The sequence below is a fragment of the Melanostigma gelatinosum genome, assembly GCF_949748355.1.
Source record: "Melanostigma gelatinosum genome assembly, chromosome: 1".
NCBI lineage: Eukaryota > Metazoa > Chordata > Actinopteri > Perciformes > Zoarcidae > Melanostigma > Melanostigma gelatinosum.
In genome coordinates this window covers 9,806,343-9,828,769 of record NC_136634.1, presented here as the reverse complement: position 1 = coordinate 9,828,769, position 22,427 = coordinate 9,806,343, and the positions used below count along the sequence as shown (strand labels likewise).

The following is a 22,427-nucleotide window of genomic DNA, read 5'->3' as shown; positions in this document are numbered from 1 at the left end:
TTGTTCCAACATAGGGACAAACATTTGACAGCTGTCGGCGCTCATTGACGTCACAGCGGGGGGGTTTCTGATTGGCCACCTGATCAACTATGTCTATTGTGATTGGTCACTTTTGTCTGGCGGTGTCAATTGTGATTGGACAAGCCGAGTTTACTCGGAGCCCTCCTCTAAATACACCAACAGAGTGAGGTAATAACAACTCACCGGACACGTTACTATTTAAGCGTCGTAGGGCTGTTTTTATTTATCACATCGGGTTTTAGCTGCTGCTTAAAGGAGTTTTGTACGTTACCTGCACCGGAAAGCTGAGTTCTACCGTTAATTAGAAACCTAAAAACAGTTAGCAGACAAAGTCCTTCATCCTAAAGACAGCGTGTGAAGAGGCTTCATCAATACAATACGATGGACCGGTCAGCTTCAACAAGACAGTTGTAGTTATTTTTGTTTCCGTTGATATCTGAGAGTTTGCCTGTGACCTTCGCCCCACTTTCCACAGCAGCGGCCGGTCCCCGGTATGTTTCCTTTAGACTCGCCGTGGAACATCTCGTTTGCAGGTTGTGGCTTCCTCGGTATCTACCACGTCGGTGTCGCCAGCTGTCTGCTGGAACAGGCTCCTTTTCTGGTGCAAAACGCCAGACACATTTATGGAGCGTCCGCTGGAGCTCTCACCGCCACCGCTCTGGTCACCGGGGTCTGTCTTGGTAGGTGTCTCTCGGCTGTTTCAACTGGAAGGGAAGCTGTTACAAAATAAATTAAAAAAAGACAACAACTTTAGTTTAACATTGTTGTGCTATAAACTTGTAAGAGAGGTTTTAATCTCAATGTGACTTCCTAGTTAAGTAAAGATTATATAAATATATATATTGATTTATATGTATGTATATATATATAAACTGCTGAATTACAAGTACAACTGTAGCTGTTTTAAAATATGCCTAGTATTCAGGGTACACTGCAAACTGTTACAAGTAAAAGTCTTAACTTCATAAAGTATTTGTAGTACTGGAATTAACAGATACTTTAGCGACTATAACAATGGTTTAATCTTTAACAATGTGACAGGTGTTTTTTTTACAGTATGTTCACCTGCAAAGTACGGTAACTAGTAGCTGCAGATAATTATAATAATTATATGTCCTTCTGATTTGTAGCAGAGTGAAATAATAAAGTGCCGTACAATGGAAATACTCAAGTAAAGAACTTCAAAACGTAGTTAGTTTCTAACATGGCATCTTGATCATGTCAAATATACCAACTCATCCCTTTTGAATGGACAAAGTGACAACCATCTTCTTGTCATAGACACATTCTTAAAGATTGCTTCACACGGAGGAACAAAATATCATCCTGATTGTTCTGGCACAGAATAACTGCAGGCTATTATTGATTCTGCAAATATAGTTGAGTGCAATAGCTTATAAAACATCTACTCAACTGAATTCCCGATTTTATAATGTAGACAATGTACAGTTGCATGAATAACTTCATGTAATCATTAACATCAACAACGCCTTCACAGGTGAGACCGGTGCAGGGATCATCGATGTTTCCAAAGAGGCAAGGAAGCGGTTCCTCGGAGCCATGCATCCGTCCTTTAACCTGGTGAAGATTATGCGTAACATGCTGCGGCGTACTCTGCCAGCTGAGTGCCACCGCGAGGCCAACGGGCGGTTAGGAATCTCTCTCACCCGAGTGTCAGATGGAGAAAATGTCCTGGTGTCTCACTTCAACAACAAGGAGGAGGTGGTGCAGGTGGGAATTAAGCCTGAGTATATTTAGGAAGTCAAATGTCAGGATAGAGTGGGTTTTATTATGTCTATACTGATAATGTGACAGTGTTTTAGTATTTAAGCCATTTACATGGCAGCACCTTTTGAGAAGTGATCATGAGAAATATGGATGTGATTGTTGATTTTAGATCTGACACGATTTTGTCAATTTAATCGATCAAGTAAGTAAGTAAGTCACTGATTTCAGCTTCTCAAATCTGAGGTTTTCGCTGTTTTTCTTGTTTCACTTAATTGTAAACTGAACACCTTTGTGTGTTTGACTGTTGGTTGGACAAAACATTATAATGCTCTGGAAATGTATAACATTTTTCACTATTTTCTGACAATTTATAGACAAAACAGTTAATCTGCAGACTAATCAATCGTGAAAATAATTGTTAGTTGCACTTCTGATGATATGTAGTGACTAAGTAATAAGGAAATTTAACTGTAATGCGTCCTTTAAATCAGAAAAAGACAGCAAAGTGAAGTTATATCATGACATTCATAGTCTCACGCCATATAATATCAGTGTATCAGCCAACTGTAATTCCACCTCCAACACGTTTCTTGTATCGTCTCTTTTGCTAACCAGGCATGCGTCTGCAGTGCCTACATCCCGGTGTATTGTGGCCTCATTCCCCCCACACTGCAAGGAGTGGTAAGTAGATTCAAATTACTCAGTATGTGTGCAGGGTCCTTATGTCGTCGATGTCCTATATTTAGTCTAATGAAAAGAAATGAGCTTAATTCCTTCACGTTATTGCTGTCGGAGAGGTTTACTGGCCACTCTACCATGCTGCGTGTCGTTTATTTCCTCTCGTTGTATTTTCTTGTTGTTGCATTTGGCACTTTCTTCATCTGTAACTCCCCACTTCCCCCAAGAATGTGTTTGTTCTGAATGACACGCGTGTGGAAGCGACGATCATGCAATTCCTCAGGAGTCCGTGTTTGTCAGAGATCTCAGAACTAAAGGGGAAAGCAGAACTTGTATTTTAAGCACAACTTGTCATTTATTTATTTTTTTGCTGGACATTTCTAGAGCAAAGGTCTTCTGGGCAATATGATTGAGTAATACCAGCGCTCCCACCCTCCCTCTGTGGCCGTTTGGTTTTAGGAGCTTACACGTGTGTGTGTGTGTGCGTGTGTGTGTGCGTGTGTGCAGGGCCACAATGTGAGTTGGCTCAGGCATCAATGTTCTGTCCTCTCAGACTCGCAGTGACACACACTTCATGCCGCCCACCTCTTAGTTTAAAAGTTCACCAGCTTCAATAAAAACAAACTTCAACCAATACACAGGATATGATGTCACCGTGATATCCCGTGTGCTGATTGCTCTGTGGCCAAATACGATCGACAGTTAATCCGTGATCGCTTTCTGTTTGTTCTGACGCTGATATTTATCTTCTTTATTGTCCAGCGATATGTCGACGGAGGAATCTCAGACAACCTGCCTCAGTATGAGCTGAAAAATACCATCACTGTGTCCCCGTTCTCCGGAGAGAGCGACATCTGCCCCAGAGACACCTCGGCCAACATACACGAGCTGCGCTTCACCAACACAAGCATCCAGTTCACTCTCACCAACCTCTACAGAGTCTCCAGGGCACTGTTCCCTCCAGACCCAATGGTAGGTCACCTGATTACAACCCTGCTGATGCACACACACACACACACTGATTAATTGAACAGGAGTGAACTCATTGGACCTCTTGTATGTGTTTGTTTTCGAGTGCAGGTTATGAAAACCATGTGTAAACAGGGCTATAAAGACGCTCTGCACTTTTTAAAGAGGAACGGTAAGAAACATTGATTTACTTCTTTCTTTTTTTTCTAACATTCTCAAAATCATGCTCTGCCCTGCCCAGAAGGCGTGGCCTTGGGGACTTACACCCCGGGACATATAAACTTAACGACCCTCATATATGGTTTAGAATTTATTAAGGGCACAAAGATTCATTCCCGATATTTGGACAGAGACGTGTTTCGTAGAATGAACAGAATATAAATTGGATGAGTAATAACAAGCCCTAATTGATTTTCTGTCCTCATGCTAGTATGACGACACAGTATCATCCTGATACGCTATCACAACGGGCACATGCCAACAAATCAATAGGCTGCTTTTGCTCGTGATTAGACTTCTGTTCCTCCTTATGGCTACTTATTTGTTTGTTTATTGGTTTTATGTTTTTGGCATTAACATTATTCTAACTAGATTATTATAAATGCGTTGAGTAATTTAATTATTAAGAAATGAACCCACCATTGATCAAAGATAAGAAAAAAAAAATACTACTTTCACGTTTTGGTTCTGTTTTTGCAGGATTGCTTAATTTCAACGGACCTCACAGAGAGCTGCCTCTGCTGGCTCATGGTGAAGAAAATGAGGATTGCAATGAGGAGGAGGATGACGACAAAAGTGATGAAGAGGAGGGAAAGCCACACGTGGAAGAGGGAGCAGTCATGGTTCATTGCAGTTCCTTAATAGAGGATCATATCTTCGAACACCTTCCACCCATTCTGCACAAAGGTAACAATGACAGAAGGAATACAAAACAGCCCTGCGTGAGCCTTGTGAACGTGCATTTTTCAGATAATTAAATGGGTTTTAAAAGTATTTATCTTTAGAAGTAAGATACTTTCATTAACCCTTAAACAACGGAATTTCTGAGATACATGGTACAAGGACAGCTACGCTGTACTTTATATGACTACATTCACAGCTTGTTGAAAGTCTTGAAAGGCATTTTATTCCACTTTATAGGCAGGGAATGGTAATTAATAGAAGATGATTATGTTCATTGTGCTGACATTCTAATTTTGATGTCGGTGTTTAGCTCATGAACAGTGCTGAATAAAGCAGGTTACGTCTGTGAATAGCTTGAGGTCACTGTTGTGGTCATCTTTGCCTCCCTCTGCAGCTCTAGTTGAGGCCTGCATGGAGAGGAGGAGCCTGATGCAGTCGCTAAGCAACCTGCTTCCTTTCAGGATGGCCTCAGCCATGATGCTCCCCTACACTCTCCCTCTGGAGTCTGCTTTGTCCTTGACTCTCAGGTGCAGTAGGACTTAATCACAACAGTACAGTACTACTTTTTCTATGTGTACCTGGGTCTTATATGTGCAGTTGTGTGCAGCAAAGGTTATTGCGCATTATGCGGCCAATATTATTGTGGCTATAAAGGCATTAAAACAGCAGAGCAATACTGGACTTGCCTTCTGTGCCAATCGACTGACAGCGACATATCCCATGTGTAGACTTCTGGAGTGGCTGCCAGATGTGCAAGAAGATGTTGGATGGATTCGAGATCAGCTGCTAAAAGTCATACAGCATATTCTTCGCCAGACCTCCAAAAGCATTTCCCAGAATGTATCTGCCAGGTAGGTGACAGTTCAGTTGCACAAACACATAACTTGTATGTTATATGTGAACAGAGACGGCGCAGTTTTTTTTAGGGCAATTCTTAACAACGAATCATGTCAGAATACATTAATTGTCAGGTCTATGTGCTCCATGATGGATCTAGCTGTAATCTAGAGTATGTGAACGTGGTTGACCACTTGTATCATTCTCACTTGATACATAGTTGTAAAATAATTGATTATAGCCGCTCTAATAACAATAAGTGAAATACTTACAGCTGACTCCTTTACCATGTCTTGCTCTAGGTTTTACTGGCAGCTGGAGCTGCACCACTACCAGTCCCTTCCATCCCACTTCAGCTCCACCAACCTGTTTCCTAACTGGGTTAATGAAAGCAGTTCTTCAGTTATGGACATCTTCATGCGTCTTGAACAGTACAAGAGGCAGCTGCTGTCTGGAGCGCTGCGCATCAACATGGACCTGCAAGGCTCCTTCAAAACAGGGCCGATGTCACCAGATAAGAGCCCTCCCTCCGCCTTGTCCCCTGAAGGCCTCACAATGGTTGTGGTTGATATTCCACCTGCTGTCGACTCCGTCGACACCATCAGCAGCTCCTAAGAGCCTCTGGCGGGTTTCTGCTGAAGATGCTTCAGCACTGATGTTCAGATGTACTTATTCTAGACCCAGGAACATTTTTAAAGAATTTAAATCAGACGTTAACATTTGTTTACACCCAGTAATTTTTTTTTTTGTTTGTTTTAAGATGCCAGGAAGACATTTGTAATCGAAGAGCCCCTTTGTGTCGTTGATGTAAATGGTAATAATTTACCATATGTACACTTAGTGTGTTAAGTATTTTAAGTCTTTAGCTACATTATAACCAGGCAAGCCCACAGACGCAGTGTGTCTGGCGGTCTACAGATGTGCATTTCAACGCAGCATATGTGCTCAAACATGTACAAACTTGAATTCCAGGACGTTACAAACATAAATGTACACTTGAAGTAGCATTTTTAAAACAATTGAATGTTAATGTTTTTGTGGAATGTAGTCAGACACAGCATTCCTCCTGCATCCCGTTATGAGCTCTGAGTCACTTCTGACCAACAGTTGATGCACCAATCTGTTTAGGTAGTTTGTTAGGTAGTTACTCCATTTATTGATGCAAGTGTCAATGCAGTATTGTGAGGAAAAAACATTGGTTTGTATGAATTTACAGGTATTTGTATGAAAAACACAGCTCTGCTCTGTTTCCCTAATCATAGAAAAGTGTTTCAACTCTTAGATTTCATTTTAAATCTACGCAGTATTGCATTTCTGCTTAAAAATAACACATTTTACATTTAATTCAAACAGTGAATTAAAAAAAGATATTTTTATCATCAAAGAATATAATCTGAATTGCACTTTCTGAGTTTCTGAGGTATTAACCTACGAAAACCTTTCTTATACTGTGTACTGCAATAAATTATAACTGTTGTGCCTTGAACTTCACTGAAATAATTGCCAGGTGAATCTAGCACATTGTCAAAATGTCGCAGGGAATAATATTTATGTGATCATAAAATAAACTGGTATTGTTTAACATTAACGGCAGGTCATGTGTGCTGTGTTGCATTGGTTTGAACTTAGTTGAACAACAATGATCGTTTCCTGGAAAAAGCTGTGACTTACGGTGAAAAGTGCGTACAGAGCAGGGAACAGTACACATCAGTAACGTAACAAAACAGTTAATCAAGGGCTGGGGAACTTCTTGGGAGGCTTCCAGATGCAAATGTTCCCAGCAAAATGACAAATAGTCACAGCTGATCCCTAACTTGTGAGTGTAAAGCACAGGAATACGGTGGCTCTTTCAACAACTGCAGGTCAGAAGGAGTAACTGTGGAATGTAAAACAATATATATTTATATGAATTTAGTTCCTGATTAATTTTGCTGTTACATTTTATATTATTTTGTTCATAAAAGTCTCCTTTGAAAATGGAGAAGCTGCAACTATAAAAGCCACAACTGTAGTAATCACTGACAATTTTGCTTTTGTGAATTTAGTAATGTTGGAAAGATATTGAAAAAATGCACAAGATAAGATCAGATCAGATAAGCCTTTATTGGTGTCCACTGGGACCGTTTGGTTGTTGCAGCAGCACACAGACAAAAACAAGTACAGATAAACCGAAATGTAAGAGCAACTAAAGACATAAACTAAGGTTAAAGTGACAGTGGTGTGACAAGTAGACGCAGAGTCATCGGTAAGCACTACACAAAAAACACAAATCACGTGATCACATTGTAAATACAACATAGGAAAATAACTTCAAAACTATTTAAAACGTTATGTTAAAATCGCAAGATATTGAGAAGTTGGGTCCTTAAATAGCATAGAGCTAAAATGAAATATACTACAGTAGGCCTACTATTATTATCAATCATTTATTGGGCTTATTTGTCTGCACTTTAATGTTTTGTTTTTTTATCCGGCGAGGGATTCTATCATCATTCTATTCTAAGTCATGACCTAGTCCATGAGAAAATGACTCTTATAATATGTATTCTGATATTGATTTAGACGTGTTTTATGACGAAAATACACGGTCCCTCCCACTGATGCAGGAATTTCCGACTCGCCCTTGAAGGCAGCATAAGACTGCCACTCAGAAGTTCGCTGTGAAGTTCACGGATTAATTTCCAGTGTGTCTCCACCAGGGGGCGCAGTCGGGGGCAGGCTCAACACAAACCAAAGCACTCAGCTTCTACCTCGTACCATGAGCGGAATCTGTCCGGGACAGACCAGGGAAGATGGCGGCCACTGACCATTCCCGGTCCGAAGCTGCCAAACAGCGACGGCAGGATCAGCTGCAGCGATGGCTGGGCTCAGAGACGGACCAGACGGAACGGGAGACCCGGGAGACTTTGAGCGGTTCCACCGGGACGCGGCGGGCGAAAGTCCGGTTCGCCCAAGGAGCCGTGTTCATGGCCGCCTGCTCCGCCGGAGACCGGGAGGAGGTGGCGGTGCTACTCCGGCAGGGAGCCGACATCAACCACGCCAACATAGATGGACTGACAGCGCTTCATCAGGTAGGACGGTTCACGTTACTCTCGAGCAGTTAACGGCTGTGTGGATTTAACGTGTTTACGAGTTAATGGCTGCTAACTGTCGCTCAAGTAGCGGTGGCGGTTTATCCGTTAATTATCCTCGCAGCGATGAAGCATTAAGTCAACTTAACTTACGTGGAGTTAACGTTTAAAAAAAATAAAGCCAATTGTTCCCGTTTCTTTAACGTTAAACGGAACTCATCACTTAATCCTCTCTAACGTTAGACTTGTTTATAGGTCCCAGCAGCAGCATTTCCTGGCCTGTGTGTGAGTTCATTATCCAGTTGGTCGGCTGGGCCATCTGCTCTGTTTAGTGACTTACAGGCTTCTTTCTCCAGCATTCAATGCAGAGATGTGGAGACGGATAAAAACCTGTGGGATCGTTTATAGCCCGTATAGGCTCTGACTGGCAGGCTTGTGACTCACTGGAGTCTCAGTGAAATAGTAGGTAACTATTAGGTCATTTTCATCATCTAATCAACAGGTCTTTACTGTTTTTTTCCTTAAAATTGAAGCCTGTTGACTGTCACTCTTAACAGGGCATCTATGGCAGGATGAAAGAGGATTTAACCTTCACTTTTGTTGCCTTCGCGTGTCCCACAGTGGCCGCGCTTCCTCTTCTCAGCATGCTATACAGTCTTAAAGCAGCTCAGCCTTCAGGTCCCTCCCTCCTCTTCAGTAATAACACAGAGGAACAGGCTGGACAACATCACTGTCACACAAGCCCTTTGTTGATGCAGTGTTTCCTCTGCTTTTTTTTTTTATGATGCCATGACACACCGCTTGTCTCTACATTTTGAACTCGCAGTCACATGGATTTCACTTTTGACATCCATGCAAGCATGGCAACATAAAAAGATGTTGTGCTTCTAATTTTCCTGCCCACTGGAGCTAAAACTGTGGTTCAGCTGTGTGTTCGCAGTGACGTCAGGCTTAGAGATGATTGGTGCTTTCCCTTAAAGCCGTGTGTGTGTGTGTGTGTGTGTGTGTGTGTGTGTGTGTGTGTGTGTGTGTGTGTGTGTGTGTGTGTGTGTGTGTGTGTGTGTGTGTGTGTGTGTGTGTGTGTGTGTGTGTGTGTGTGTGTGTGTGTGTGATGAAGTTACTTTCCCATAACCGGTTCAGATGACGAGGTGAGCATGTTCCTGCCCTCCTTTGGTTGATCCACATGTTGGACCACCATCACCCGGTGTGGTCCCTTCTCTTGCCCTCCATCCCTTTCCTCCCCCCTGTTGCTTGTTGGTTGCCTGGCAGCCAGAATTAAATATAGGCCCACACTCTCCAAACTTTCCGTCCTCTCCATCCAAAGCCTTTCTGTCTTCCTCACTATGCTTCGCCCCTCCTCCTCCTCTTCTCCTTCTTCTCTGCCTTCCTTTCTCCCCCCCCCCCCCCCCCCCCTTTGCCAATTCCCCATGTGGGGACTTTTGGGATTTTCGGATGAAGAAATGGAAAACATTCCTCAAACCGCTGTTGTCAAAGGCGATTTCCACAATGAGTCACTTGATGACCCAGTGAAGGAGTCTTCTGGGAGGCTGTGTGTGTGTGTGTGTGTGTCCACCCTTCTTGGCGCAGAGGGTGCGAGAAGTGCCCTCTGTTCATTCATCCAGCCCGGAGCGCCCACTTGTTCAGAGGGATCCCTTCCTCTGCTGCTTTTGGCTATGCGTTGTACTACGAGCTCTTAAAACAGCCACGTTTCTGGCCGGCTAATTATCTTATATTAGGAGAGGAGGGTGGACACTTGTTGCAGCTTCGTGATTAGTTGATTGGCCCAAAAGCAAAACCTCTTAGGAGGCTTAAAAGCCGGTCCTGTGTGACTACAGACACTTGCTGCTGTGAAGTCCTGCAGAGTGAACTGGTGTCTTGAAACGTCTTTGTATGAGCAGATGTTATCTCATCTTTCAGCTGAAATCAAACCAGTGTATCACACCATAATCCCGCGAGCTTCTCATGGGATTCATCTCGGGGCTCGTGTTCTATCACAACGGGATCTCAGCGCGACGTTGCTTCAGGAGAAGCAGCTAAATGTTTCACTCGCGCCAAAAAATGACTGTTTTGGAAAGTACTTGAGGGCTTTGAGCCGCCCACTTAACAGACAGTCATTACAAGTATACAGTAGTCACCGCTTCAGCCCCAGTGCTTCAGATACATTTCATAGATCTCTGGAAGTGTCTGCAGTTTTGACTTTCACAACAAACCCAGATGAAGTGGGCCTGAGCTCTGGCTGACTTGTGTTGTCTGGTTTCTGTATCTTTGAATGTGCGTAGTGGGGGGTTCACTTGACAGCAGTCCGTCCTGTGGTTGTGTGCCCTCTGACAGGCCTGCATCGATGAGAATGCTGAGATGGTGCAGTTCCTGGTGGAGAGCGGGAGTGACGTGAACAGAGGGGACAACGAGGGCTGGACTCCTCTGCACGCTTCGGCTTCCTGCGGCTTCATCCAGATCACCAAGTGAGTGTTGACCTTTCTTATTTCAGTTGCATCACAACCTTGAATCTATGTAATGGACCAAAAACAAATTGTAAAAAAGCAACTTGTTGTCAAAGTCTGCAACACCATGAAGACCAAAGGTTCTCTCCAAACAGGTCAAAGGTCTGGAGAAGACCAGATCAGGGTTGGGATTTAAACAAAACATATCTAAAACTTGATTATCCCACAGAGCACCACTAAATCCATTATAACAAAATGAAAGGAAATATGGCACCACAACAAACCTGCTGAGAGACACTCACAGGAGGGCATTGATGAGAGAGATCAAAGAGACGGGTAACCCTGAAGGACCCGGGAAGCGCCACAGCAGAGATTGGAGTATCTTTCCAAAGGACCACTTTAAGCCCCGTTTTACTCCACACTGACTGTCTTGGGCCTTATGGAATTATATGGAACTATTATCTGTCTCTTTTTGTAATGATGGATTTAATGGTGCTGCGTGGGATGTTCAAAGTTTAGGGTCTTTGTTTCTAACCCAACCCTGAGATGTTCTGTTGTTGTTGTTGTTGTTGTTGGCCTTCATGGTGTTGCAGTCTCTGGGGTCTTTCAGAACAGGTGTGTGTCTGTATAAACTGACACACAGGTGGACTTTATTTCACTAATTATGTGACTTCTCAAGGTAATTTGTAGAACCAGCTCTTATATAATACACATTTTTCAAGTAATTTTTTTCTTATTCAATGTTGATGATCTTTTGTAGGCACATTACATCAAATAAAAATCAATTTAAACTTTAGTTTGTAATGCTAGAAAATAGGAAAAACACCAAAGATGGTGAATACTTTTGCGAGGCACTGTAAAATACCCCAAAGTATTAGGCCTGCATCGAGGTTGAGTCGGGGTTAAAATGCTGTGTTTGTGAATAATATGTATAATATTGCAGGACATTGTATAAACAATGCTGATGTCAGTGTTTATACATAGACACAGATACACAAAAATATTTATATTTAAACTGTTTCATCCTCAGCTCCGCACGGTCTGCTGGCTGTGTTTTTGTTTTTATACCTTCCCATCTGCTTTGAAGGTACCTGATAGAACACGGCGCTCATGTCGGGGCGGTGAACAGTGAAGGAGAGCTTCCTCTGGACGTGGCCACAGAAGACGCCATGGTGAGACTCCTCAAAGGGGAAATCAAGAAACAAGGTGAGGAACCGCGCCATACCAACGGCAACACTTCCAATGCTGCATCCTGTTTGTGCGGTTGACACATCGCAAAACATTCGCTGGTTCATGCTGCTCTAAGAGTTGCTGTTTGTTTCTGTTCTTGAAAAATCTTTACGTTTAAACCACACATCGTGCTCAGAGAAGACAAAGACAATGAGGACAATTTAGTCTTTTGTCCGTAGCCTACACTGTGTTATGAATAAACTCACTAGTGAGTTTTCAAAGGTCTAACATCCGATTTGTGTGTCTGTGTGTCTGCGTTCCACATGTGCATCACAGCGATCGACGTGGACAAGGCCCGGAAGGAGGAGGAGAGGGTGATGCTCCAGGACGCCACGGCGGTGCTGGCGGGAGGCGGCACCCTCACACCTCACCCAAACACCAAGGCGACCGCTCTGCACGTCGCTGCTGCCAAAGGATACATCGAAGTCCTGAAGTGAGAATCAAGTCTACGCACCACAGCACTGAGAAGCTTGTTAGCTTTTCTCCTAAATTTGGTATCCCACCAGAATGAAAACGGCTTTCATTCAAAAGCCTCTCCTCCTGCATGTTCCTCATCTTCTCCCCAGGGTGCTGTTGCAGTGCGGGGTGGACGTGGACAGCAGGGACATCGACGGGTGGACCCCTCTGCATGCAGGAGCTCACTGGGGGCAGGAGGAGGTGTGCTCCCTGCTGGCTGATAACATGTGCGATATGGCCGCCGTCAACATCGTGGTGAGCGCGACACCAACAACCTTTGCTCCGCTTAAGCTGTTGTGTAAATTGACGCCTTTATTTGCGGCGTGACTAATGATGCCTTGGGAATGTCCATGTAGGGCCAAACACCTCTAGATGTTGCTGATGAGAACCTCGCGGATGCTCTGGAGGAGCTGCAGAAGAAGCAGAACGCAGTGAGTCTGCCTTCCCCCGAGGCGCCACAACTATCTCACCAAGTTAGATAAACCTGATATGATTGATAGTTTTACAGCGGCAAATGTTCTCTGTGTTTATATGTGTTTATATTTCTCCAGTTACGCAGCGAGAAAGAGAAACAGACTCCTGTTATTGAGACCAGCCCGCAAATCTCCATGGTACCAGTTCGTCCACGCAGGTCAGTGCCAGTGTGTGGGCATGTGTTTGTGTGTGTGTGTGGGCACATGCTATGCTGTTCCTCAGCTGAATCCCAGTAATCCCAGTAGCAGTAGTCTGCATGCAGGTATGATGTCAACAGTCCCAGCATTCCTTTGAACCTTGCTGCATCTATCCTCTGACATTACTCTGGGTAGATGTAGCAGGCAGCGACACAATGAGTCCCAGTTTCATACTCGACACTCAATGTTAGTTTAGGGGGGAAAATATACATATATATATATATATATATATATATATATATATATATATATATATATACCTAAAGTTCAACATGTGTTTAACTGATACTTTTGTCCAACACTGCAACAGACAACAGTAATCTGGCTGATGCATCTCTGCCGTCACAAAGAATAATGAGGAAAGGAAGAAAAAAAACGAATAAAAGGAAATTTGATTAAAACAAGAACAATCAAATTACAAATAAACTAATGTGTTTAAGAGCATTTAGATGCTGCAAAGTTTGCATACATCGAGGAAAGATTGTAGAAAATGGAGTAAAAAAACGTTTTAGGTTTAAGTTGCAGAAAGCTAAATGGCGTTCTAGTGACAAGACGGCACATCACAGGAAGTGACCCACTGTTTCACCCACTGACGTGTTGATCAGCGCATGCTCGCTCTAATTGGCTGCATGTGGAATGATTGCCCTCACTGATCAGCTCCCTGCATGCCACCTGTTGTTCCACCCCACCTTGGCCCCGCCCCTGCAGGACTTCTATCTCTCGTATGAGCAGTAAGGAGAAGATCTGCCTCCACGAGCGGGAGAAGCACCCACCTCCCGCCCTGCAGAGCAGCCCGGCCGAGGACGAGGAGGAGGAGGAAGGTCAGACGGGACCGAGCCAGCCTCAGAGCCAGGGGAAGGCCTCCAGCAGCTCCAGCTCGGAGGAGGACAGCGAGTCGGAGAGCGACGCAGAGTCGGGTGAGAGGAGCTGCTCTTGCCTGTATCTTGAAGGGGGTTTGGGTTGTGATTGCTGATAATATTTAAGAGATAAGTTAGTGACGGACATGTTTATCTCTTGCTGATCTTTGCAGAGAAAGCCAAAAACAGAGAGATCATTAACAACTTGAACAACAAACGCAACACCACCAGCCTGCTTCCTACCTCCATGCCAACGAGTACTGCAGCCAGCCAAGTGAAAAAGGTAATATACAGAGATATTGCAGGTAGACATCCAGTGTGTGTGCTTTAGCTGCACGACAACAATACTGAACAATAGAGATGATGACCTCTGCCGGCTCTGTAGCCGGACCCGGGCAAGCCCCCAGCCCCCGAGGCCCCGGGCTCCTGGAGGACGTCTCTGAGGAAGGCGGGCAGCTCGGTGACTCTGGGCTCAGCTGGACTGTCTGACACCAGCCAGGACCCCAGCAGACCTCCGGAGACTGTCCTGGGCATGACCCGCTCTGCCTCCAGCCCCCGCCTCAGCTCTGAGGCCGACGCCAAGGTACTCGCCACAGCTACTCGCACGATTCAAGGACTTCTACACCCATGAAACCAGTTATTGTTCGCTAGATCTAACGTGACTCCAAATAAAGGCTTCTTTCACAGCTTCCATTCGCTGAGTCGCATAAAAACAACTGATGAACCCGTCTCCCCCCACTCTTGTCCTCAGGAGCCGAGACTCGCTCGGGTACCGCCCATCCCGACACGCAGACTCTTCAGTATTCCAGACAGCAGCCCTGACAACTCCAACAGGTGGGCCGGTGCTTTCGTATGCCTCTGCACTTGTGAAACCAGGAGTCTGTGTTTCTGAGTCACTGCATATGTGCCCTTCTCTCTCTCTCTCTCTCTCTCTCTCGCTCTCTCTCTCTCTCTCTCTCTCTCTCTCTCACAGTTTGCTAAGTCGTAGCTCCTCTTACACCCGGCGCCTTCATAGTCAATCAGGGAATGATTTCACTCGTTCCACCCCCTCTTTGCTTCACAGGTCAGTCATGCTGCTCACTGCCTGTCTTGTATTTGTTTGCGCCCCTGTTTGTGTGTGATTTTTGTTATTGCTGTGTCACAGCTTATTGCATTCCCCCAGCAGTGAATACTAACTTGTGTGTGGCTGTGAGAGATGTCTTTGTTTCCGATGGACTTTGCCTTGTTTTTTTTTTTTTTAGCTCATCTTATGGAAAGAGACTGGATGACCCCACCGTGACCTCAGCGAGCACCGGACTCGGCCGCCTTAATAGTGTCTCGTCCCAGAGGTATTTCATTTTTACATTCATTTTCCTCCCTTGTCTGAAAGATGTGTCGGTGACCTCTTACCCCTCTCTCCATAAGACTTTCTCAGGAACAGACAGAGAAGAAGGACCGCTCTGCTGTCACCACCTCCTCCAACTCTCGGAGCACGAGCGCAGGAGAGCAGGAGGTCAAGCAGAGGCGCAAGTGAGTCGTGTGTGTGTGTGTGTGTGTGTGTGTGTGTGTGTGTGTGTGTGTGTGTGTGTGTGTGTGTGTGTGTGTGTGTGTGTGTGTGTGTGTGTGTGTGTGTGTGTGTGTGTGTGTGTGTGTGTGTGTGTGTGTGTGTGTGTGTGTGTGTGTGTGTGTGTGTGTGGGGCAGGCAAAGGGCTCATGTTTTTGTAAATTGTGGTGCTGCGTTAAATCTAAAAGTGCGTGCCTTGCGTAGGTCATATCTGACGCCAGTGCGGGACGAGGAAGCGGAGGCACAGAGGAAGGCTCGCTCCAGGCATGCACGGCAGTCCCGCCGCTCCACTCAGGTACATACGGTCAGATGTTCACAGGAGTACCGGTACTTGTATTTGTCAGTCGGGTACATAAGACGGTGTTCTCTCTCTCTCTCTCTTTTTAAATCAAGGGGGTGACGCTAACAGATCTACAGGAGGCAGAGAAGACGATGAAGACGGACAACAAAGGGAGAGAAAAGAAGGACGAGGAGGAGGAGAAAGAGAAAGAGAAGGAGAAGGAGAAAGAGAAGGAGGCAAAAGCGAAGAAGGGAGAGGAGGGGGTGAGAGCGATATATCAGAGTTACAGGCCTGCGTTGGCTACTCTTATATAATGTCATGTGACGTCACATAGCAGGGGATACTGTGTTTACAGGAAGTGAGCTGGAGGTCTCGAATTGCCAGTCTGCAGAAGTCCGACTTGCTGGGCCTCACACAGCCCGCTGGCACTCCCCGCCCTCAGACGTCTGACAGGAGAGGTACACATCACCACTTCCCTTTCTAGCAAAAAAAACGTAGAGCTTGACAATGTGGGTGTTGCTGGAACATTTGATTTGCTTTTAAACGACTGCTGTCTGGCTTCATTCCAGATGTGGAGGCCAGCACAGGGGAGAGCGAGACAGAGCGATGGGCCAGGGAACGCAGGGAGAGGAGACAAGCTCGGGCCAGAAGGAAGGCACAGAGGACCGGGGAGGTAAACGACACAAACATCCTTTCAGCTGGAAAATGAATGCAGGAATTAAAAAACAAACAAACCAGTAATGATGTAACTTGAATTCAGTATTTTATATCACATTGTGTTGTTTGTGTCATCTGCAGAGTGATGACAATGATCCCAGTGGAGAGGAAGAGTTCTCAGGCAGTGGGCTGGATCCACAGGTGTGTGTGTGTGTGTGTGGAGGTTTATTTTTGGTTTCGGTGGACTGTAACCTAAGACGTAACCTGTTTTCTTATCTTCTCTGTTTACAGACAAACCAACACTTGAGTTCCAGGTATGAATTCAGCCTTTGGCCTGTTTGATTTGCCCTCTTATCTTCGTTCTGTCAGCAAAGTCTCAATGACGTCTCTGATCTCTGCTCATCTACTCAGGTCCTTTAACGACTGCACCCAGGAAGGAGGCTCTGACGGCAAGGATTTTAAGAAGGTCAGCAGACAGAACTGATACTGAGAAAATTCAGAAATCAGAAAAATCGTTTTTTTTCTCGTTTGTCCCACTTATTTACTGCTCTGTCTGTTTGTGTGTCAGTTGTTCGAGGATGTCTCCAGAGAAAATAGTCAGCTCCAGTCTCAACTGCAGGACACCCAGAGGATTATCAGTCAGACCAGGTTGGATCTGGAAAAGGCCACTCAGGTGACCACACACACACACACACACACACACATTCCTTTCCTGGAGACTTATCCTAACCCTAATCATAACTGCTACCAGCCTAATCCTAAAACAAACTGTGATTGTAATCTTCCGCATGCAAAGTCATAAAGTGGTAGAACCAGTAATCGGGTTATAGAACAGTGTTGTTAAAGGCCGGTGTCGACGTCTCTTTTCTTCGAATTCCAGTTTCTTTTTTCAGTTATGGTGGCTGTCACTTGTCATGATGTCTCCTCAAACTTTATATTGTTTATCCCAAATACTTTTTTTGAAGATGGAAACAAACAATATCTGTCTCTGTGCCAACAACAGCCTTGTCCCTTTAATGTTTCCGGGTTGTGTGTCCGTACGCACGTCATGCCATTCTTGTGAACGCAATATCTCTGGAAGGGATCGAGGGAATTTCTTCAAATTTTGCACAAATGTTAACTTTGACTCCAAGACTCATATTTACCGGACAGAAATGAACCGTGAGGCAGTAATTCTAGTTCGGCTCAAGCCTTTGATCTTGGTTTAATCTCTATTGTGTGACATATTTTCGAAGAAAGCTAGTCATCCTCTCACAAATGAAAAGTTGAATGCTTTAGCATTTAGTCCGGTATGACCAGTCGCTGATTGTGGCTAAAGTTAGCTAATGTTGGCGAACAGAACTCATGCTGTGGATCTGACTTTGGCAACTTCATGACCACTTGTGCTAATATTACACCATGTTTTACCCTTCACCATCATCCTGTCACTGTGGACGTAGTGGTTGGTGTCTTGCTTTAATTGGAAATATGACTTGGCAAAGGGACATCCTACTGTGGTGGAGGTGGTGATGATGTTGTTGATTTGTTGTATCCAACAGAGACAGGAGCGCTTCACTGACTGTTCAGCCTTGCTGGACCTGGAGAGAAAGGTAATGCATCCCTACTGATGGTCTTACCTGTTATCATCAGGAGTGTGCGCCCGTGAATGAGTGAGCGTGCACCTCTGTGTCTGTCCACAGCTAATCTCGCATTCCCCACTAGCAAACTGCGTACTAGTTTGGAGGCCAGTTAAGGCCGCATGTGGTTGCGGTGACTCACACTTTGTATTCATTGTTTGATACGGACATTGACTGCCCGCTGACTCCTCACTCACTACTATTAACCAGCCACCGGGGACGATAGGGGCCACTAGTGATGACACAGCTGAGTGCATCGCCGACATCTGCCACTCTGCGCTAACTGTGTGTGTGTGTGTGTGTCTGTGTGTGTGTGTGGGGACAAAACAGTTTGCAGTGTGTTTGGCTAACAGCTCATGGAACTACCAGTGCACACACTGCTGCCTACGTCTCGGCCGCTGCTCCGCGGCTCACTTTTATTGTTTTGACGACGTGTTTGGCTAACTGCTAACAGCTTATGGAACTAGCTAGACGCATACTACTGAGCACATGACCACAAACCAGCCACTGCTACGCGGGCAGGCAGCTCGGTGAGTTCAATTCAAGATGTTATGAAGTGTTTTATACAACGACTTCGAGCCATTCGCTTGCATACATCGCCGCTTGTTTGAATGAAGTGTGTTTTACAACTCAAGAAACCATTGGTTGCGTACATTACTGGTTGTAAGTTGGCTGACTTTTATTTTTCTGTGCGGTGTGTTTGGCTAACTACTGGTACACACTGCTGTACCTCAGCTGCTGCTACGTGGGCAGTTTAGCATGAAGTGTGTTTTATGGCAGGCCATTGGTGTCTGGACTGGGGGGGGGGGGTTAGCCAATTGCGGGTTTGTAATCATTCAATCACACGGCACAGCAGTGGTCGTTGCAGACATACCTGGCGGAGATCTGCACTTTACTGAGTTGCTTTGACTGCCTCACGAGTGCCACCCCTGCTATCTGTTGACGCTCTCTCCTCTCTTCTCCCCACTTGAACCACTTTCTCACCCGTTTTCACTCCCATTCTGTGGTCCTCCTTCCTCTCTACATCACCTCCTTTGTGCCCCCCCCACTCTCCCTCACGTTTCAATGGCATCAGGACCGGAGGATGTTGGAGCGGCGAATGGCAGAGCTGGAGGAAGAGCTAAAGGTGAGGAGACGAGTGTTTATCATGGCCGCGGACACTTTGCACGCTTCTGCTTGATGAGCTTGGCTTTAGCTTGTGCAGGCAGCAGTGCTGTGGAGGTACACTGTAGAGATGTTTGATACACCTTCTCTCAGCGTTTGTTCAGGGGGTGTAATAATTGTTTTCTGTTACATGTCATTGATTTGGTTGTTTTCCACATTAATGGATGTTTCTGTTTGTCTACCGAACAACTACCTCGAACCCATCTGATCTCTGCGCTCTCCCAATTTTGTCTCATAATTGTCTGACGTCTCCAGTAATACAGAATGAATAGGTAAAGTCCTTAAGGAATATTTCAGTATTTTGGGGAATGTGCTCTTGATACCACTTGGCCGGCAGCTGCCTAGCTTAGCTTAGTTTAGCATAAAGACTTGAATTAAGGGGAGACGGCTCGTCTGGCTCTGTCTAAAGGTAACTTCAGTCTCCTGACTAAAGTCTCTGCTGGTTGCAAAATAGTTTAGCAAGCCTCCAATATGACAGGGAGCAATCGGTCACACCTGGATATTCATATTTACCGTACAGAAATGAGAGTTGTATTGATCTTCTCATCTAAATTTCAGCAACAAAGCAGATGAACATATTTTCTAAAATGTCAAACTTTTTGTTAGTGTTTAACATGCCTAGATTCTAGGATGCAAAAAATATTTGGATTCATACAGATTTATTCTAAATAAAATTTATAAATTCTGTGCTGTTATTTCTAGTTCTCTGCCACCTTCCTTTTTTAGGCTGTTTTTTTTTTTTTTTTTAACCAACTGATCTGTCTTCCACTTACATGAATTAGGTGTCCGGCCTCCTTTTTAAACTTTATGGTGACAGTTTTGTTAGTAACATTTATTGCATTGATATGAATACATTGTCAAACTGTCTACAATGAAAACTGGCTGTAATATATAATCCAAACATCCAATATCTCATAATCCAGTGACATGAAAACAAGCAATAAAATCATCATTTTTTTACCACCAGGTTCTGGTTGATTTGAGAGCAGACAACCAGCGTCTTAAAGATGAAAATGGAGCACTGATCCGTGTCATCAGCAAACTCTCCAAATAAACGGGGAGAGAGAGAGAGAGAGACACGAAGAGCAGGGAACCCCCCCCCCCCCCCTCCCCCTCCCTCCATCCATCCCTCCCTGCTTCCACACATTCCTCCAAGTGCCAGAGAGAGGGAGAGAAGCAGCAGAATGTCCTCTGTACATGAACACCACAGCTTGACTTGGATTGTGATGCCTCTGTGAGAACAGCTGGAGTGGCTTTTGTGTGCCTTACAGTCCGTTTGTCGCAGGAAGACCTGCAGCATGAAGGCCTGTGGCTTTGGTCAGAGGCTCCCACAGCAGCAACAACAGCCACAATGCCCACGGCTGGTACAACACATCGACTACGGCCGTGCATCAGGGGAACACTAGCGTGCACACACATTCCTATGCGTGCATCACATACTTCCTCCATGCACATTCCACGAGCGCACAAGGCAGCTTTGGCCTTAAAGCTCCCACTTTGTATTTATTTTTTTTGTGAACACACTCATGTCACAAATTCACGAATTTACCCTACTCACAGTTCAAATCGAAGGTGTTGTCAAGCAGTAAAGGTTTTGTTGTAGTTCTTTCACGTTTCAGGCTCTGTCTCTACATTCAACATCGTCCTGATGACGGGGACAGTCCACAGAACTCTGTTGGGTTGTTTGGTCTCCACATGCCAGTGTTTGAACCCACCTACCTCTCCACCTATGCACTTCCTCACATACATTGTTATTTTTGTGACCACAAACACACTTCATGCTCTTAAAAAAAATAAATAAAAAATGGCCGCAGAAGCAGGTCAGTCGACCACAGCACTTTACTCTCTGCAAAGCAATAAAAGATGTGCGACGCTTCGCCCGTCCTCCAGACAGACGGACCTGTTTCAGAGCAGCACCCTCTTGCTTGTGAGTGGAGGGAGAAGTTACCCACAGCTCAAAGCCTATTATGCTATGGATGGTTTTAAATATTACCATCGATAAAGATATTATTTTCATAGTTTTTCATTGTCAATTTCTCTCTTGCAGTGGAGCGTGGTGATGTATATTATGTGTATAAATATTCGTCTTGAATAATACCCCCTTTGAAGTCAAATTCCATGTAGCTTTTCTTCACATGTTGGTTTTCTAATATATTGAATGGATGTCTGCACCCTAATAAAAACAAGTGTGTTTGTAGCAACTTCCTGGTTATTGTGTACACGTGAATGTCAGATTCACCTCTACTGCTTTGTTCACAGACATTCAATGTTACTTTACTCTTTGACAAGGATGTATCCTGAACAGTGTTTCCCTCCACAACACTGAATCCCACTTTAATTCCCATCGTATTATTAATGTGTTGTGACAGATGGAGTCGTCAGATTTTCCCGCTTCACCCACATTGTATCGTCCCTGCCTACAGTTGTTCTGGTAGCCAGATGTTCATCACTGGGGAGAAAAAAAAAGAAGAGGAACAGAACAGCTGCAACACAGTGAGCATAGCAGAGGAAACAGGGCAACACAGATGTATTTACAGTATGTTTGGACTGGTCCATTCATCTACTGATGCTCCCAGGTGGACAGTTCATCACTTGCTTCACTGGCATGATAGAAATGCTGGATGAGTGCTCAGTAGACGTCTGGGTAAAAAGCTGTGAGACTCCCGTTGTGTTTTGAGCTCTTGTCCGTTTGGACTAAAGTGTAGTTAACACCAGTCATCCATCTGTTTGTCTCATCTGAGAGCAGAGAGATGGACCACTGTCCTGCAGGGTACAAGTACTGACAACAAGCTGCGCTCCTAATAAGGAAGGGCAGGCTGGCCGAGGCTCTCTCTGTAAATATCCCTCAGGTCTGAGAAAGACAGAGGAAGGGAAGCGGATGGATTGCAGCCTTATATGGACAAAGCACTTCTTTTCCCAGGGTTTGTGGCTCTGACCCCCGGCATGTTGCCAGATGTTACACAAACAGCTCCTCAGCCCAACCAAGTGGTGAAACTCGTGAAATGCTACAGCTGAGCTGAGAGTGAGGCAGAAAATCTTGTTGGATCAAGAGAAACGCTCATAAGGTGAAACGGTATGTGCTAAGCCTTACAAATGCCAGGTCCTACAATTCCCACAATGCAACCAAGTCTTTTATTAAACCTTTCTTGTCTGTTCGATGCACTAATCTTTCAAACCACATTCATATTTTGTATCCTTTTCTGTCACAAATTGACTGACAAACTGGCTTTTATGTGTAAAATTGGTAGAGCGCTCAAACTCCTGGGGCCGGAAGTGTCCCAGGAATACTGGGTGGTGTTCATCAG

General features: G+C 44.8%; 2 protein-coding genes across 6 annotated transcripts; both read left to right on the top strand.

The window, feature by feature from the left end:
• Window positions 1-243: 243 nt before the first annotated feature.
• Window positions 244-6,718, top strand: pnpla2 (patatin-like phospholipase domain containing 2). 2 transcript variants are annotated; one of them, XM_079280812.1, is made up of 10 exons: window positions 244-410; window positions 497-701; window positions 1,520-1,752; window positions 2,365-2,430; window positions 3,190-3,399; window positions 3,508-3,568; window positions 4,096-4,302; window positions 4,694-4,826; window positions 5,028-5,150; window positions 5,439-6,718. In XM_079280812.1, exons 2-10 carry the CDS (start codon window positions 515-517, stop codon window positions 5,749-5,751), a joined length of 1,533 nt encoding a protein of 510 aa, XP_079136938.1. In that variant the 5' UTR covers window positions 244-410; window positions 497-514; the 3' UTR covers window positions 5,752-6,718. The 2 variants fall into 2 exon arrangements, with proteins under 2 accessions (XP_079136938.1, XP_079136937.1); XM_079280811.1 differs by having other exon boundaries at window positions 244-701.
• A 1,195-nt stretch (window positions 6,719-7,913) lies between these two features.
• On the top strand, window positions 7,914-21,290 carry LOC306775628 (protein phosphatase 1 regulatory subunit 12A). 4 transcript variants are annotated; one of them, XM_079266090.1, is made up of 26 exons: window positions 8,113-8,207; window positions 8,564-8,669; window positions 10,539-10,669; window positions 11,736-11,854; window positions 12,155-12,311; window positions 12,445-12,589; window positions 12,691-12,765; window positions 12,886-12,965; window positions 13,714-13,922; window positions 14,036-14,145; window positions 14,248-14,445; window positions 14,614-14,696; window positions 14,836-14,925; window positions 15,104-15,190; window positions 15,267-15,371; window positions 15,610-15,700; window positions 15,799-15,948; window positions 16,041-16,143; window positions 16,255-16,358; window positions 16,484-16,543; window positions 16,634-16,656; window positions 16,754-16,808; window positions 16,911-17,015; window positions 17,881-17,931; window positions 19,034-19,084; window positions 20,090-21,290. In XM_079266090.1, the coding sequence occupies exons 3-26, from the start codon at window positions 10,563-10,565 to the stop codon at window positions 20,174-20,176; spliced, it is 2,445 nt and encodes an 814-aa protein (XP_079122216.1). In that variant the 5' UTR covers window positions 8,113-8,207; window positions 8,564-8,669; window positions 10,539-10,562; the 3' UTR covers window positions 20,177-21,290. The 4 variants fall into 4 exon arrangements, with proteins under 4 accessions (XP_079122214.1, XP_079122213.1, XP_079122215.1 ...); XM_079266088.1 differs by lacking the exon at window positions 8,564-8,669 and having other exon boundaries at window positions 7,914-8,207; window positions 13,738-13,922; XM_079266087.1 differs by lacking the exon at window positions 8,564-8,669 and having other exon boundaries at window positions 7,914-8,207.
• Window positions 21,291-22,427: the final 1,137 nt, after the last annotated feature.

Coding starts and splice junctions, on each gene's coding strand:
- pnpla2 (XM_079280812.1), top strand. CDS start 515: ATGTTTCCTTTAGACTCGCCGTGGAACATCTCGTTTGCAGGTTGTGGC. Junction 1,753..2,364: donor ACAAGGAGGAGGTGGTGCAG/GTGGGAATTAAG, acceptor TTTGCTAACCAG/GCATGCGTCTGCAGTGCCTA. Junction 5,151..5,438: donor TCCCAGAATGTATCTGCCAG/GTAGGTGACAGT, acceptor GTCTTGCTCTAG/GTTTTACTGGCAGCTGGAGC.
- LOC306775628 (XM_079266087.1), top strand. CDS start 7,929: ATGGCGGCCACTGACCATTCCCGGTCCGAAGCTGCCAAACAGCGACGG. Junction 14,446..14,613: donor GCTCTGAGGCCGACGCCAAG/GTACTCGCCACA, acceptor TCTTGTCCTCAG/GAGCCGAGACTCGCTCGGGT. Junction 15,191..15,266: donor AATAGTGTCTCGTCCCAGAG/GTATTTCATTTT, acceptor TCTCTCCATAAG/ACTTTCTCAGGAACAGACAG.